Source organism: Anguilla rostrata, chromosome 2 (genome assembly GCF_018555375.3).
Source record: "Anguilla rostrata isolate EN2019 chromosome 2, ASM1855537v3, whole genome shotgun sequence".
Lineage (NCBI taxonomy): Eukaryota > Metazoa > Chordata > Actinopteri > Anguilliformes > Anguillidae > Anguilla > Anguilla rostrata.
This window is the reverse complement of record NC_057934.1, coordinates 60,486,923-60,501,877: the sequence shown is the minus strand read 5'-3', so window position 1 is coordinate 60,501,877 and position 14,955 is coordinate 60,486,923. Positions and strand designations below refer to the sequence as shown.

General features: G+C 45.3%; 1 protein-coding gene across 1 annotated transcript; it reads left to right on the top strand.

Moving 5' to 3' along the window:
- The first annotated feature begins 3,165 nt into the window (after window positions 1–3,165).
- tex47 (testis expressed 47) lies at window positions 3,166–10,779 on the top strand. The gene is made up of 7 exons (XM_064323549.1): window positions 3,166–3,544; window positions 4,435–4,507; window positions 5,664–5,767; window positions 6,775–6,839; window positions 7,170–7,371; window positions 8,103–8,265; window positions 9,421–10,779. The coding sequence occupies exons 1-7, from the start codon at window positions 3,431–3,433 to the stop codon at window positions 9,456–9,458; spliced, it is 759 nt and encodes a 252-aa protein (XP_064179619.1). The 5' UTR covers window positions 3,166–3,430; the 3' UTR covers window positions 9,459–10,779.
- Window positions 10,780–14,955: the final 4,176 nt, after the last annotated feature.

The window sequence follows — 14,955 nt, the reverse complement described above, 5'->3', positions numbered from 1 at the left end:
GTCATCGAACCCCCTATGATGACGCAATCACGTATTGTTTACTCAAATCCACTACAAATGCCAGTCGTCAGCTATGCTCAACCTAGATTTTGCTCTATATAAACATAAGCCTAAACTAATGCAGTCTCACGTACTGTACAGTGCAAGTTTCTCACCAAGGTTTTTGTAAGCACCGAAACAAAATTGCGTTCATAGTCAGATTCATTTCTAATTTTCAACTGCAAATGAACAATTATTGGCAATGGATATAACATTTGCTATGGGAATGCAAATTGTGACAGTGGCTCTACTTAAGCAAGTCAACACTTTAACTAATTAAGATACCTCAAATAACAGAGCAAACAGGTGCAGTTGTGCTTGGATTTCTCTGAAAATCATTAAAAAAAACGTGTTAGTGTACATACACAGCTGAAATCAGGAAACTATTTCATTTGTGGCAATGAAGACAGCAAAAAATGTCTTATTGGTGCCTTTATTAAATCGTAGCAGGAATTAAGGAGTAACGGACCTTGTCGTGGCTCATAGTCCACGACTCCTTGATTCACCCTGGCATAAAACGATATCCTCAGTGCACAGCTACAGTGCAAGTGGTTTGCATTAGCCAGACCTTTGTAAACAGCATGTGTGTTATGCATTAGCCACCCTGTCCACCCAACACAAACTCAAAATAGCACATCTGGGATACGCTGTGGATTGGCATGTGTATCGTCATCGCCAAAACCGCGCAGGCTACATTTACTGAGCTGTGCGCTGGACGGCTCCTGCCAAGGGGACTATAATTACGGTAATATGAGGAATGCAGGCTCCATGTGAATTCAGTTTAGTTTCCATTCAATTTTATTTGTATAGCTCTCACAAAGGGCATTGTCACAAAGCAGCTTTACTGAGATTCGGGCCTGAACCCCACAAGATCACATCTAGGGCAACAGTGGCAAGGAAAAACTCCCTGGCGGGTAATGGGAAGAACCCTTCAGCAGATCCTCGAAGGAATTTGTTTTGTAATGTTAGGTTGCCATTGAAAGAAACAAATGTGAATCCGTTTATTACATTATTTTATATTAAAAAATGTGCTTGTGTACATTTAGTTGGATATCGCAACTTACAGGCAACAGTTCTTCCAGTGGCCACCAGGGTGCAGCACTAGAACATTGTACAGAAGACAAACGTGAAAGACATTGAGGATTTGGAACATGATAACATGGCTTTTATATTTTAGACACTAACATGTTAATTGCAGATTTAAATTGAGGACACAATGAGCATGTGGAGCATATCGCTCAGTTTTCCACTGACAGAGAAGGCAAAAAGAGAAAAGAAAGTTAGAAGAGATCTTTTTTGTTTTCTGAAATATTCCAAATATATTTTGAGTATCAGGTTTGGTTCCCAGAAGTTCAGATACAGTGCATTGCTGGTTTTTGTTCTTGCACATTTCCAAGGCTTTATAAGACCAATTAATCAATTAACTAATTAATTTATCAAGAACAGATACTGAAGCAAACTGTAACTGTAATAATAGATTCAATCAGGAAAGAGGCAAATACCTTTCACAGGTTGTTGCTGTATATTTACTGAAGCAAATTCAGTTGGAGTGCCTTGCTCAAGGGTACAACAGAAATGCCCAATCTGGAAACTGCCCCCTAACCCTAACCCTAACCCTAACCCTTTGTGTTTTAAGCCCTTTGTGTAATAACAGCTGGTGGAGCATCTCAGTGAAAAGTGCTGTACTGCAGAAACAGGTTGGGCTGCCAGTTGGGGGGGGGGGGGGGGGGTTCATCTATGACTTTCAACTGGGCTGAAAGTTGATTCAAATAAGGCAGCAAAAGTCCCTCAGATTGAGGACTGATGTGACAGAACACGTATGTATTTATGTTAAAAATATAATTGAGATTTTTTTTCTGACAGAAATAATTACGCAATGAAGTGAAATTATAAACGCAAGGTTACGAGTGGAAATGCATGTGAGAGTTGCGGTTTCACCCTTCAGCAAGGTACTTAATCTTAATGGCTTATAACACCGCCGTTGTGTAAAAGGTTATTATGAGAAGAAATGTAGACGCCCACAGTGTATGCTGTTATTTAATGAGCCTACGGCATTGAGTAACAGAAGACTAAAGCGTAGTCAGGTGTAAGCGCAAACAATAGGACAATGGGAGTCCTTCACCTTTAACAGTCACGTTATGTCCCCCAGCCCATAAAGCTGGCACTTCAGCCACTCCCCTTAACCCGCCGTTGCCTAGGAACAAGCCAAAACAAAAATTCTGATCATGGCGTGCAGATCAAAGCAGCCCCGTGTGACTCCCCTTGACATGGAGAACTCCTTCGGGGAGAGAGAGTCGCTCTACAGGAAACTGGAAGACTCACGCAGAGCTCTTAGAAAGGTTTGTTGTCTCTGACATCCGTGACTGCTTTGTAAACACATATGGCTGCCCAGGGACACACAAACACACACACACACACACACACACACAGAAGCACAGCAGTCTCGCTACTGGTTTCTGCAGCTGTAGCTGCTGAGGGGTCTCTGATTCTGCCTGTCCACCTGAGCTGCAGGTCAGGAGGGTTCAGAAACGCCCTCAGTTTAGAGCAATAGTGCACGAGGAGTCCCGCAGAAACGTAGATCGTCACATTTGTGCGAGAAATGACAGCGCATTTGATGCTTTTGAGTGCCGTGCTGGTGATCAGGTGTTGTTCAAGGCTTTCAGTTTAGCTCTCAGGTCTACCAGCTGCTTGGAACTGCATAGGTGTGGAGAAATAAAGTGGTTTATCTGTATTGATTCTCTCCAAATTTCACAAGAAATGACAAAGACATCAGACTCGCCGTGGATATACAGGAGAGCGGGCGACTCTTAAAGCCGTCGGTCTAGTCGGGCAGAGTGTACAAGCTCCTGCGAACAGGACCGACCCCAGGCCTCCTTTCAGATTCAAATGAGACACTCAAGCCACTAAACGAAAGGGAATGCGATCTCCGTTGTCATAGCGACTCAGCCTCCCCAACAGGCAATCTACAGAACAAACAGAATGCCAGTGGAGGGGAGGGGATGGGGAAAGGGGGGGGGTTTGTGTATAAATTCACCAAAGCTGTCCTCAATGCCCCCCCACCTGGTAAAACATGCCATTCACCCCCCCTCCACTCTTTGTCATTGCTCCCCATAGCCAGGCAGCCTGGGGGACCTACGGTCCCAGCATCCCCAATGAGTGGGCGGGGGGAAGCCTTTCTGCTCGGCTGTGGGGCGTGTAAGCTGACGCGGAGCTGCTGAGTAGGGGGGACTTTACTGCGCCGGGGGGGGGGGGGGGGATCAGCGGGTCTCCAGGATATGTCTTCGGCACGAGTGAGGTAAACAAGGCAGGGAGAGGGGTGGACCCAGCCCCACAGCCAGGAACCAGCCCTCACTGGCCCAGTCACCGCAGGCGGACGGACGTACGGACGGACATGGAGCAGGGCGGCAGGGACAAAAAGCAGAAGAGCTCGGAGGAGAAGGCCAGGACGAATTTGTTTCACCGTCGCCTGGCCCAGAGGATGATCCTGAGTCCCGAAGAAGAGATGGTCAGTACCGGAGTCAGCAACTGCCATGGACTCCTCTGTCCATCTTCACATTTTTATCAACTGTCTCATGAAGATCGCGCTTCCCTTCTACCAAATCATTCAAAGTTTGTGAATACAGCGCTAAAAAAAGCTTTATTTAACAACAGGCTTGTTTTGTTTGATTTATGTACTCACAGTACTGTAAGGTGGGTGAAACTGAGGTGAAAAATCTTGAATTGTGTTTGATTTTGAAAGAGGAGGGATGCTGTGAGAGATTTTTCCTGGGGCAGAAATGATTGTTACTGGTCTTTACTTTGCAAAGGAGCAAGCCACGTTTTACTGCAGTATTATCTCTGTGTGTACAGAGAAGTTTTTCAGGGTAAGTAACTGGTATAATGTATTTGTTCTGCTTGTAGTATTGTTGGGTGACTGAAGATATATTTTCAGGTTTAGAGAAGTTTTTAAGTTTTTAAGTGTCAGTCAGGACTGGTTATTTTATTTAGCTCTGTGTCTCGTGGTATTGAATTAAATCGGATTCAAATTGAATATGTATGTCCAGATTGTGCACAATTGTGCATGTGAGTGTTTGTCTTAGAGAATACGAGTACAGATGTCCATATATGAAGTGGGTTGTGAAGTGAAGGTGTGTGTTTTTGTGTATGTGTGTACATAGTGTTTTATAGTATTGAATTACATCGAGTTCAAATTGAGTACATGCATCCAGATTGACATGTGTATGGGAAGTGTGTGTGTGCGTGTGTGTGTGTGTGTGTGTGTGTGTGTGTGTGAGTGCGTGTGTGTGCGCGTGTGTTCAGGGGGTGTGTCTCTGTACTGTGTTCCAGTACCTGTCCACAGTACCTACGACCTCACTCTCCAAGCCCACCGTCTGACGACGCTCTCTGCTCCTGCAGAAGTTCCTGCTGCACCGGCTGGTCGTCGTCGGCAGGATCTCCCCGGAGCTCGCCGACAAGAGAGACCTGGGAGGTGGGCCTGCCGTCACCGCACAACACCCATCAGAGCCGTCGCTCGAGTGGCGAGGCAGGAGCTCTGGTGTCTGGTGGTGCAGATTACAACACACCTCCACCGTGCTGACAGCAACTATCGCCTTCAGAACCTTTTAATACACAAGCCCAACAGAAAATAAAATGGCAGCACTTGCTTAAATTGGTTACCTGGTCAAAGGTTAGGACATGGTTGCGCATCGGTGTCATGGCTGAACCTGGGTCTGCCGGCACCCTTGCCTTGCTCGGACTTTGCCGACGGGCCAGTCGTATAATGCAGTTTGTGGGTGTTTCCACAGCAAACTGACCCTTGTTGTGAGTGCTGCTCACTCGCCACCGCCCCCCCCCCCCACTCCCCCACCCCCCACCAGACAGGACAGTCTCTTGGCCCAAAGCCCAGGGGTCAGAGCGAAGCGGCAGGATTTCTTCCAAGCGTACGGACCGCTTGGCGAGCGGCTGCATTCATTTGCGTACAGAACAAGGTGGGCGGGTGCAGGAGGCCTCCAGAAGAGTTTTAAAATGCTAATGATGTTCTGGGGGTCAGTAGCGCTGAAGCAGCTGGTGAGGCTCAAGGACATAAAGAAGCGATCTACCATTTTGGCTCATGTTGCAAGAGCTATGGTGAGAAATGGCCTAAGGAAATGGCCATTATGGGTTTGAATAAAAATTCAGTATAATGTGACCATCAATCTGGAACTGGTGAAGCACAGAGAAAAACTTGCAGATCGGCAAAACACCAGCACTGCCCACAGAATAATTAACTGACCATTATGTGATGTATCAATGCTAAGCACTTTGAGGTTATAAGCATGAAAAATTCTGTATAAATAATGCTATTATTATTATTATTATTATTATTATTATTATTATTATTATTAGAAACCATCATATTATTTAACAATTTATAGAATCCAAGATTAGCTTTTAGCAGCTTTTATAATACAGTCATTATGATTCAGCTCTCAGCAGCACGCTGTTTAGAGAATTATTGTGTGAGCTTTTTAGTGGGACTGGTGAGTTCACTTCCTTCACTTCTATTCTTAACCGTGGGCTCTGGCTGCGGCTGTAAACTGCCACTCATTTGACAAGGCCTGAAATTACAGCCCCGCTTTGTTTGCTCTCTCCCCTGCAATTTGCAGCCCATTATGAGAAGTTATCCCAGCGCCTGCAGCTGGGTTACCAAGCGGACGCCTTCACAGGCCTTCTCCTCCTCTACCCGTCCCACGTGGTGCACGTCGTGGAGGTAGGGGAGCGGCCCCGCGGGCGGGGCAGCAGGGAGGCGAAGTGTAGCACAGTGGGTAAGGAACTGGGCTTGTAACCGAAAGGTCGCAGGTTCGATTCCCGGGTAGGACACTGCCGTTGTACCCTTGAGTAAGATACTTAACCGAAATTGCTTCAGTATATAGCCAGCTGTATAAATGGATACAATGTAAAAATGCTATGTAAAAAATTGTGTAAGTCGCTCTGGATAAGAGCGCCTGCTAAATGCCTGTAATCTAATGTAATGCGGCCATCTTTGGCCCCTTTGCTTGGTAAACGCTTCTGCATAAAAACGCCCGCTAAATGAAGGAAGCGTGCTGTAGCGTGACCGCCCCTCCATTCGACTGGCTCACCGCGCCACCCTGCTGAGCCCCGTGAATGCATTCGGCGCGGTGGAGCGGGTAGAATGCGCCGGTGATTACGGTGGCCCGCTGTGCCCGCTCTCATGCGCCGTAATTGAGGTGTGAGTCACTCAGCGAGCGGCTCCAACCGCTTCCTGCGCCCTGAGAAAGCGTCAAACAAAGGCAACCGCAGGGGATGTGGATTCTTTCAGCCCTTTCCGGTTTGAGGTCACGGATACGTGATCTGAATTTTCTTCCCAGGACATTCTAATGCTGATGCAACAATCAGTACCGGTAACCGAAAGCAATGGAGTTCTAGAACACTGACTTGAATTTTTTAACTGAAACATTCAAAATAGCCTGCTCTTCAAAAGGTTAAAACAATTGGTAATATATTTTGGAGATGCTCTTCTACAGGATGAGTTATAATGCTGGCATTTATTTATTTTTAAAAATCAGTGTGCTTTGCTCAGTTTTAAGTCTGCATGACCCTGTCACCCCCCCCCACTGGAGTCCAGTGAACTGAGTGCTGGGCCACAACATAATACAATTATTTAGCCCAACGGACCTTTTCAAATGGCCTTTATCAGGGCTAAGCCTCGCAAGCTATCAGTGGTCAGCTCTGCTCAGGCCTCTGCTCTTTTTCTAGTCGTCCAGTGAAGTCCTGGTGTACGTGCTCCGGGACCTGTGCGACATCCAGACGAGACCTCACAGGTGAGCCATGTTACACCGCACAGAAAGCTCCAGAGCGCCTGTAGCCACCTGCGCTCGACTGGCTACTGCCCGTTTATGCTCCCTTTATAATAACACAATGGAGTATTCATTAGCTCACATTCAGTTCACTGTGCTGACACTTCTATTTATTTATTTTGTACAGTTGCCGTCCTTCACGGGAGCATCCTAACAACTAAAAACATTATATTTTCTTTGTTACCAAGGGGTGTTAGAGATTAGTAGGAGATTGTCTCAAGGCTTCTTTGGTCGGAATTTTATTGCCTCCATTGTTATGATTTTCTCCATTGTTTCTGTCGTCATGGCGAACAGTGGCCTGATTTTGGAGTCCAGAATTCTGGTGGTGTCACATGACATCCAGAGCAGGCTTTTCCAGGACTGGAGCTACAAGGTGCTGGACTTGCCGGCAACGACGCTAACTGACAGGAGAAAGCAGGAGTCTATTGAGAAACTGGTCATCAGCACGCTCAAGTTGATCCTCAAGTTGGGGAGCCATCTGCAGAAAGTGAGCAAGGTGGGCCATCCGGAGTAGGGTTTGAAACACAGTCAGAAGCAGAATCCAGAACTTTAGAACCAGGAAAAGTAGAATAGTGATAAGACCGTTGTGATGTAAACCTAAATTGTAGAAAACAGAGGAGCTCCACCAATCACAGAGTATATTGGTAACAACCAACAAAACAATGCGGACATTGATTGGTAGATACTACTTCCTGAATACCCACAGGCTGCCGGGAAGTATATCCACCAATGACTATACTGATATATTGTAATAGTGGTTGTTAACCATGTACTCTGTGATTGATGAAGCTCTTCTATGTTTTTGAGGTGAAAAGTGATGATCTACTGCTATTTTATTATCCCTGCCCAGGACCCGGATGAATCCTGACTGGGGCAAAATATATGATCCACTTCCCATAACATAGCATGCCACAGCCTTTCCTGCACACCATCCTTGATCACTGTGCTCAATAAAACACTCCATACATATCAGATATTGAATTCCTGCAATGATGTCATAGATTACAACAATCCTAGGAGCCCCAGCTTTGAGACTTGAATTGAGCACAGTGAGGGATTTGACTGTGTGGGTCTGCAAATATGATTGGCCATTACAAAAAGGAAAAAAAAGTGAATAACATCAGAAAGGGAAGGTCAAAAGGCTCCTTCTGACTCCTGTGACTGGAGATCAGGGCTCAGCTCCCTTCATTTTTTTGGGTAATGGTTCCTTCCTCCTTCCTCTCCAAGGGGCAGACCTCGAGCGTCTCTGACGAGTCCCTCCTGAAGCAGGTGCCAGAGCTGATCGTCCCGCAGGACGTCCTGGCCCAGCTCATCGAGCGCAAGGAGCTCCTCACCCCACAGCAGTACCTGCAAACCTACCACTCACCTATCCACATGCCTGTAAACTCAGGTACCTGCAGACCTACCACTCACCTATCCACATGCCCGTAAACGCAGGTACCTACAGACCTACCATTCACCTATCCACATGCCCGTAAACTCAGGTACCTACCACTCACCTATCCACATGCCTCTAAACTCAGGTACCTACAGACCTACCACTCACCTATCCACATGCCCGTAAACTCAGGTACCTACCACTCACCTATCCACATGCCCCTAAACTCAGGTACCTACCACTCACCTATCCACATGCCTGTAAACTCAGGTACCTGCAGACCTACCACTCACCTATCCACATGCCCCTAAACTCAGGTACCTACAGACCTACCACTCACCTATCCACATGCCCCTAAACTCAGGTACCTGCCACTCACCTATCCACGTACCTGTAACTCAGGTACCTGCAGACCTACCACTCACCGGTCCACATGCCCATAAACTCAGGCACCTACACTCACCTATCCATGCTCTAACTCAGGTACCTACCACTCACCTATCCACATGCCCGTAAACTCAGGTACCTGCAGACCTACCACTCACCTATCCACATGCCCGTAAACTCAGGTACCTGCAGACCTACCACTCACCTATTCACATACCTGTAAACTCAGGTACCTGCAGACCTACCACTCACCTATCCACATGCCCATAAACACAGGTACCTGCAGACCAACCACTCACCTATCCACATGCCCCTAAACTCAGGTACCTACCACTCACCTATCCACATGCCCCTAAACTCAGGTCTGCGACCTACCACTCACCTATCACATGCCCTAAACTCAGGTACCTGCAGACCTACCACTCACCTATCCGCATCCTGTAAACTCAGGTACCTGCGACTAACCACTCACCTATTCACATACCTGTAAACTCAGGTACCTGCAGACCTACCACTCACCTATCCACATGCCCATAAACTCAGGTACCTGCAGACCTACCACTCACCTATCCACATGCCTGTAAACTCAGGTACCTGCAGACCTACCACTCACCTATCCACATGCCCGTAAACTCAGGTACCTACAGACCTACCACTCACCTATCCACATGCCCCTAAACTCAGGTACCTACCACTCACCCACTGTTTTATACTTCCATAACAATGAGAAAGACTGACTTAATGTCCTTACTCACAACCTGTTCTCCATCTTGGTTGCAGGGCACACATTTGGAAGCTTCTGTCCAAACATAGTTTAGCTGTCTGTGGACCTCACATCACGCTGAAGCACGAAGCAAACCTGCTGCTAAAACCAATGCTGATACTGAAGGCCAGCAGGCCAGTATGGGACCACGAAAACACCAGGGCTCATAGCAACTCAGACGCATATAACTCTGTCCCCAGAGGTGAACTTAAAAAAAAAACAGGCAGTGAAATTTTGGTCATAATTTCATCATGTGGCAGTAAAACTGCAGTCCTGACTCCCATGGCACTCAAAAAAGGCAGGAGGGTTCCCAGTGTCCTGGTCAAACTCTCTGTACAGCTGTCTGATCTCCCCCCCCCCCATTTAACTGGAAAATGAATCGCTCCCTCTCCACCCAATGACATTTCCGGTGAAAAATGGCTGGTGTTCACAGTCCAGATGGGCACCTCATGTTAACTATGGTTGAGCAGAGTAAGCAAAACTGAACCCCAGCTGCACCCCACCTATGACGTTCTTTCAGATCTGCGGTTGTGTAAATTCAACCCCATGCTATAAACATTCAGGCCATTGTTATAATAATATCACTCCTGCTGAATCAGAATTTTTGCAATGCGGTGATTCCTCGTGAACTCTGAACTACGTTTCTGAAGCTCTTCCCTTTTTAAAATGGATGCTCACCAGGGAATGTATTCTGTAAAGCAGGGCTGCCCAATGGCCCAACCATCCTGTAGATTTTCACTCCAGCCCTAAAAAAACCCACATCGTTCAACAGCTAGAGATCTCACTGAACTTGTATGCGACTTATATATTCAATAGTAGGGAAGTAAGCTGTTTTGGACACTGCCCTAGAGATCTCATTGAGCTCCTGAACGGTAGCAGAATCAGGTGGGCCAAATCAGGGTTGGAGTGAAAACCTACAGGACAACAGATATCCAAGCCCAGGGCAGGACCATCCTGGTTTAAAGCACCTCGGAGCGGGAATTCTGATCTTGGGTCAGTTTTGTCATTTAGGTCATAATGGACAGGGGTAGGATATGGATGAAGAGGCTTGATCCCAGGTCAGTGCTCTATGGGCCCTGATCTCTGAGACACAAGGTCCAGTGAACGGCAGAGGTGACAGGTCATGCATCTAAAAGCAGTCCAGTCGTGAGATCCATCATGTTATCATAGTCTACCAAGCACCATCATAATTTCCAATGGCTTGAAAGTGTACGCCGTGTAATCCCCTAGAAGATGGGAGTTCTGATGCACTGCATTTACTTTTAGCATAGCTGTCTTGTGTTCTCTGTGCACCCTGTGTAGCTGAACGCTGACACCTTCTGGCATGAGAGGGAAATGACATGCCCATGGCATAAAAATATTTTGTGGAAGTGAAATTTAAAGATTTAAAGTTGACTGTTTCTTGACAAACATTAAATTACAAAAAAAAAATTGCGCTTTGCACTGTCCTGGTTTAGAATGTAGCTTGATGTCAGCCAGGTAAACAAGTCACTTACCATTGAACAGCAAAGAAATCAGGATTGCACACACACACACACACACACACACACCAGGGCTCTTCACAAAAATTTTTTCCAAGGAGCACATGTGCTCCTAAGTTGAAAAATTTAGGAGCACATCAATGCATCTCAATTAGTAGATTCTAAGTCATTTTTGGCTGGACCGCAACAGTGGGGCCAGCCCTACAAACGTGAATGTCTGTGACTGACTGAGTGACTGAGTGAGTGATGAAGTCACACCATTGGTCGACCGAGTTATGACGTCACACCATTGGTCGGCCGGTCCAGCCATATACTGGCTTTTGACCTGGTCTTCTTCCATTTAGCACACACATCAAATTTCAGGAGCAAACGCTCCTAAAATGGGAACACTGTAGAGTCCTGCACATGCACACACACACACACACACACAGACACACACACACACACATACTGTACACACACAAACATCACCAGGCAGGATTAAGTAAAAAAGCACAGGCCAGACTAAAGAGTTAAAAATGTAGTTTTTTTAATCATTTTGACATTCTGATAAGGACTGCTGCAGATCTTACAGTACACACAGGGCACCACCCAGGAAGGGGAGGAGAGAGTGGTGGTGGGGGAAGGGGGGCGGATACAAGGGGCAGAATATTTCCAAGGGAAGTGTTTATTTTAAATTTTAACCAACCCCCCCCATACCTCCACTCTTCAGGATGCACAGGGCCTTTTTTAAAAGATCAATGTGACACCTCTCCTTCAGCTTCATCAGCTATTTTTGGACGCCTTTTTTTAGCCCAAATGCAAAAGTAAAAAAAAGAAAAAGAAAATGACAGAACAATGTCCTCGAATTTTTAAACAACACAACTCTGAGCATGCAGCACAATGTAAGAGCTTTTCCTTTACCCTCGTTTTTACAAATGCACATGTAGGTAAACAGGGTGACCTGTGTTTTTTTTGGGGGGGGGCGGGGGGCGGGGCGGAGAAGTGGTGGGTTGGGGGGGAGTGGTGGAGGAAAGAAAGACCAGCTCTTGTTACCAGATGCTGGGGAGTAGTTTAGGTCATCTCCCCATACCTGCTGACTGGCAGAATAATTGTACTCCCGTCTGCATTGCATTGAGCCCAATTAGCATCACCGGCTCCAAGTGACACAGAGTGGGCTGGTTTGGGAGTGTCCTGCAAACTGTCGGCAGATGATGCTTAAAGGCTCATGTGACTGGGTGGAAGCTGATGCTCTCTGTACATCATATTATTACGCTAACAGAATTTGAGCAGGTTCTCTTATCCTGAGCAACGTGCACAATGTTTACCATTTATTCCACTGGATATGCACTGAAGCAATTCAGGTTAAGTGCCTTGCTTCAGGGGTACGATGGCAGGGTCCTATCCGGGAATCAAACCTGCAACCTCTAGGTTACAAGGCCAGAAAGGACAAAGCCCATTTGTACACACTGAGGTGTGGGACTCAGCTGTCGGAGTCTGTGACTGTAAGCAGCCAAGCCTGCCCTCTATCCCCACACCTCAGGACATAAGGCTGGTTTTTCTTTGCAGAAGAACACTGACGAGAGAAAGGTTCCATAAAACCAGAATGGGTGGAGCCACCATTGTGTGAGCTGTTTCAACCAATCATTTTGATTTGCTGTGGCAAGAGAAAACTTTTTGATTGGTTCAAACCATTCAAAGTCATCAATTCACAGCTCGTTGTTGCTTAAACCATTATGGGGTTCATGAAACATTACTCTCTCTCATCACTGTCTTTTCCCCACTGGTTTGTCGTATGACAGGGATTAAGAACAATCACCAGATACTGGACTGCAAGACTTCATTGTCAGTACAACCTTGTCCAGAACTTCAATATCATGCTGAGAAATTATCTTATGTGGTTTACATCAAGCTGGCAGCTAATTATATGGGTTTTTGTCAATTCAAATTGAATTAGTATTTGCCTAAAGCACAGGGTAATGTGAAGAGATAAAAAGTGTTTCTGCCTGAATTCATTAGCTGCTTCACTATTCATTGCTCTTGGATGTATGAAGTATGTATGGTACACACAGGTTATTCGGAATGAAAATATGAAACCATTTTTCAGGCATGACCAAACGCATGCTGATGACATTATGAGACGTGAGAAGTCCAGTCTTGACTTGCCATCTTGTTTATAATTTACCAGATCCTTCAACCCCCTGTTTTACCATATCAGCAAAACACATTTACTCCATTTTCATAATTCAAAAGCTGCCTACGGTGAAAGGCAAACATCACCAAGGTAACCACCACTACATTCCGTCTACACACCGAGAAAAGTTCATTTCCACCTTCTTTCAATGGACATGCTTCAAAAAACGACGACAAACAAGCAAACAAAAAAGGTCTTCAAATCTGAAAAGTCTTGGCTCATGGGAGGCCTCATATTTTACTTCGGGAATACCTCAAATACAAAATTTGTATTTCATCAGTATATACAAACTGCCTCTTCATAAATATCAACCCTTTGCCCCCCCAATATAGAACAGCTAATTATCACACACAAAAGTCCAGTTAAAGACAATACTGACCATTACCGTGTGCACACACCCACAACCAATTTAAGGACACGTTGCATTATATATATATACTTTATTGTTATTAGTATCAATATAATTTAATTAGAATCCAGTCTGCTTTGAAAGGCATGAAATCGTCTGCTTGGATGGCAGTCTATTCAATAAGGACTGACGAAATAAGACCCACACCGGTCTGATTAGAACGGACCAATCAGATTTTCCCTGGAGTTTTTGGCCCCTCCGGCTTTCTGAGGTTGTTTTTTTTTTTGTTTGTTTGTTAACAAATATCTTAATTGCACTTTTATTGTAAATACCTTCTGAGTTTTTTAATGCTTTCATTTAAATCTGGCACTGTTTTCCTTGGGCTGAATTTTATTGCTCGCAGGAATTTCTGCGGTACGTGGCTGAAAAGAGCAACATACCATCTTAATCTATTGTACAGCGCATGTACACTGTACGTTTAATTAAAAAAGCTGAAACGTGCGGTGGTTGTCGTTTGTAACGATCGTTATCCGGTTCAATTCAGTAATTTACCTGGTTAAAAAAAGTGAACTGTGAGCTGTTTTGTGCCGGCGACATTAAGCGCGCGGCACTGCCTGACGTCGCGTCAGTGAAAGCGATACGATTGTTGTCACGTCAGGTATTGCCTACTGGAAGAAAGCGACGCACTACAAAACGCAATCCGGCTGCAAGCTGATAAAACTGCGCATCCCAAATGTTAGCATTTCTACATAGAAAGTCCTACAAAATATGGTGAGCTAGCTTCTCTCCTCCAGAACTATAAAGCTTGCCGATAACTGTTAACTGTGCAAACGGTTACTGCAGATTTTAAATGGTGTATCTGGCAATACAAAATAACAACACGTTATATATAATTTATATTTATCTCCATATATATATATAGATTTGTTTTCCCCCCTCCAAGTACTGTAATGTATATATACACATATCTATGTACATTCATTTTATATTTACAACAGAACTGTGGTGAGTCTGATATTTAGCACTTGAAAACAAGGGGAATTAAGGTTGAATAAAGAAGCAGCGTTGTAACATCCAGGAAGGGCATATGGATTCATGAGTCTGTCAGATGAACAGCTTGGTAGTGGTTCTTTCAGAAAGCACACGTTCCCCTTCCCCTGTACCTCGTGCTGCTCACCCCTTTGTAATGATTTGGTTCTGGAGGTTTTTTAAAATTTTAAATCAGAGGCGCTGACACACAGACACACACTGAGGTGTGAGAATGTCAGGCTAATATTAAAGCAAACAGGCTCGTAAAATATATTTTTAAAAAGTAATTATAACACTCTTCCAGAATTAGGCATAAATATATTTCAATACATTCCAAGGAGATTCTTGTCCGGCACATTAATTTCAGTTGGCTTCCTGACGAAACGGGAAACAGGAAGTAAAGTGAGCCGCCTTGTCAACCAATCATGCAGACTGAAAGGGCCCAAACACTTCCGGTGATGAACACTGACACTTTTGTCTCTCAACAGCTAAAGCCAACACTTTCCATCATGCTCCGTAC

Bases quoted from the DNA above. Each gene is read 5' to 3' on its own strand.
- tex47 (XM_064323549.1), top strand. From the start codon at position 3,431: ATGGAGCAGGGCGGCAGGGACAAAAAGCAGAAGAGCTCGGAGGAGAAG. The intron at 4,508-5,663 runs GTGGGCCTGCCG...TGCAATTTGCAG, and splicing joins CGACAAGAGAGACCTGGGAG to CCCATTATGAGAAGTTATCC. The intron at 6,840-7,169 runs GTGAGCCATGTT...CATGGCGAACAG, and splicing joins ATCCAGACGAGACCTCACAG to TGGCCTGATTTTGGAGTCCA.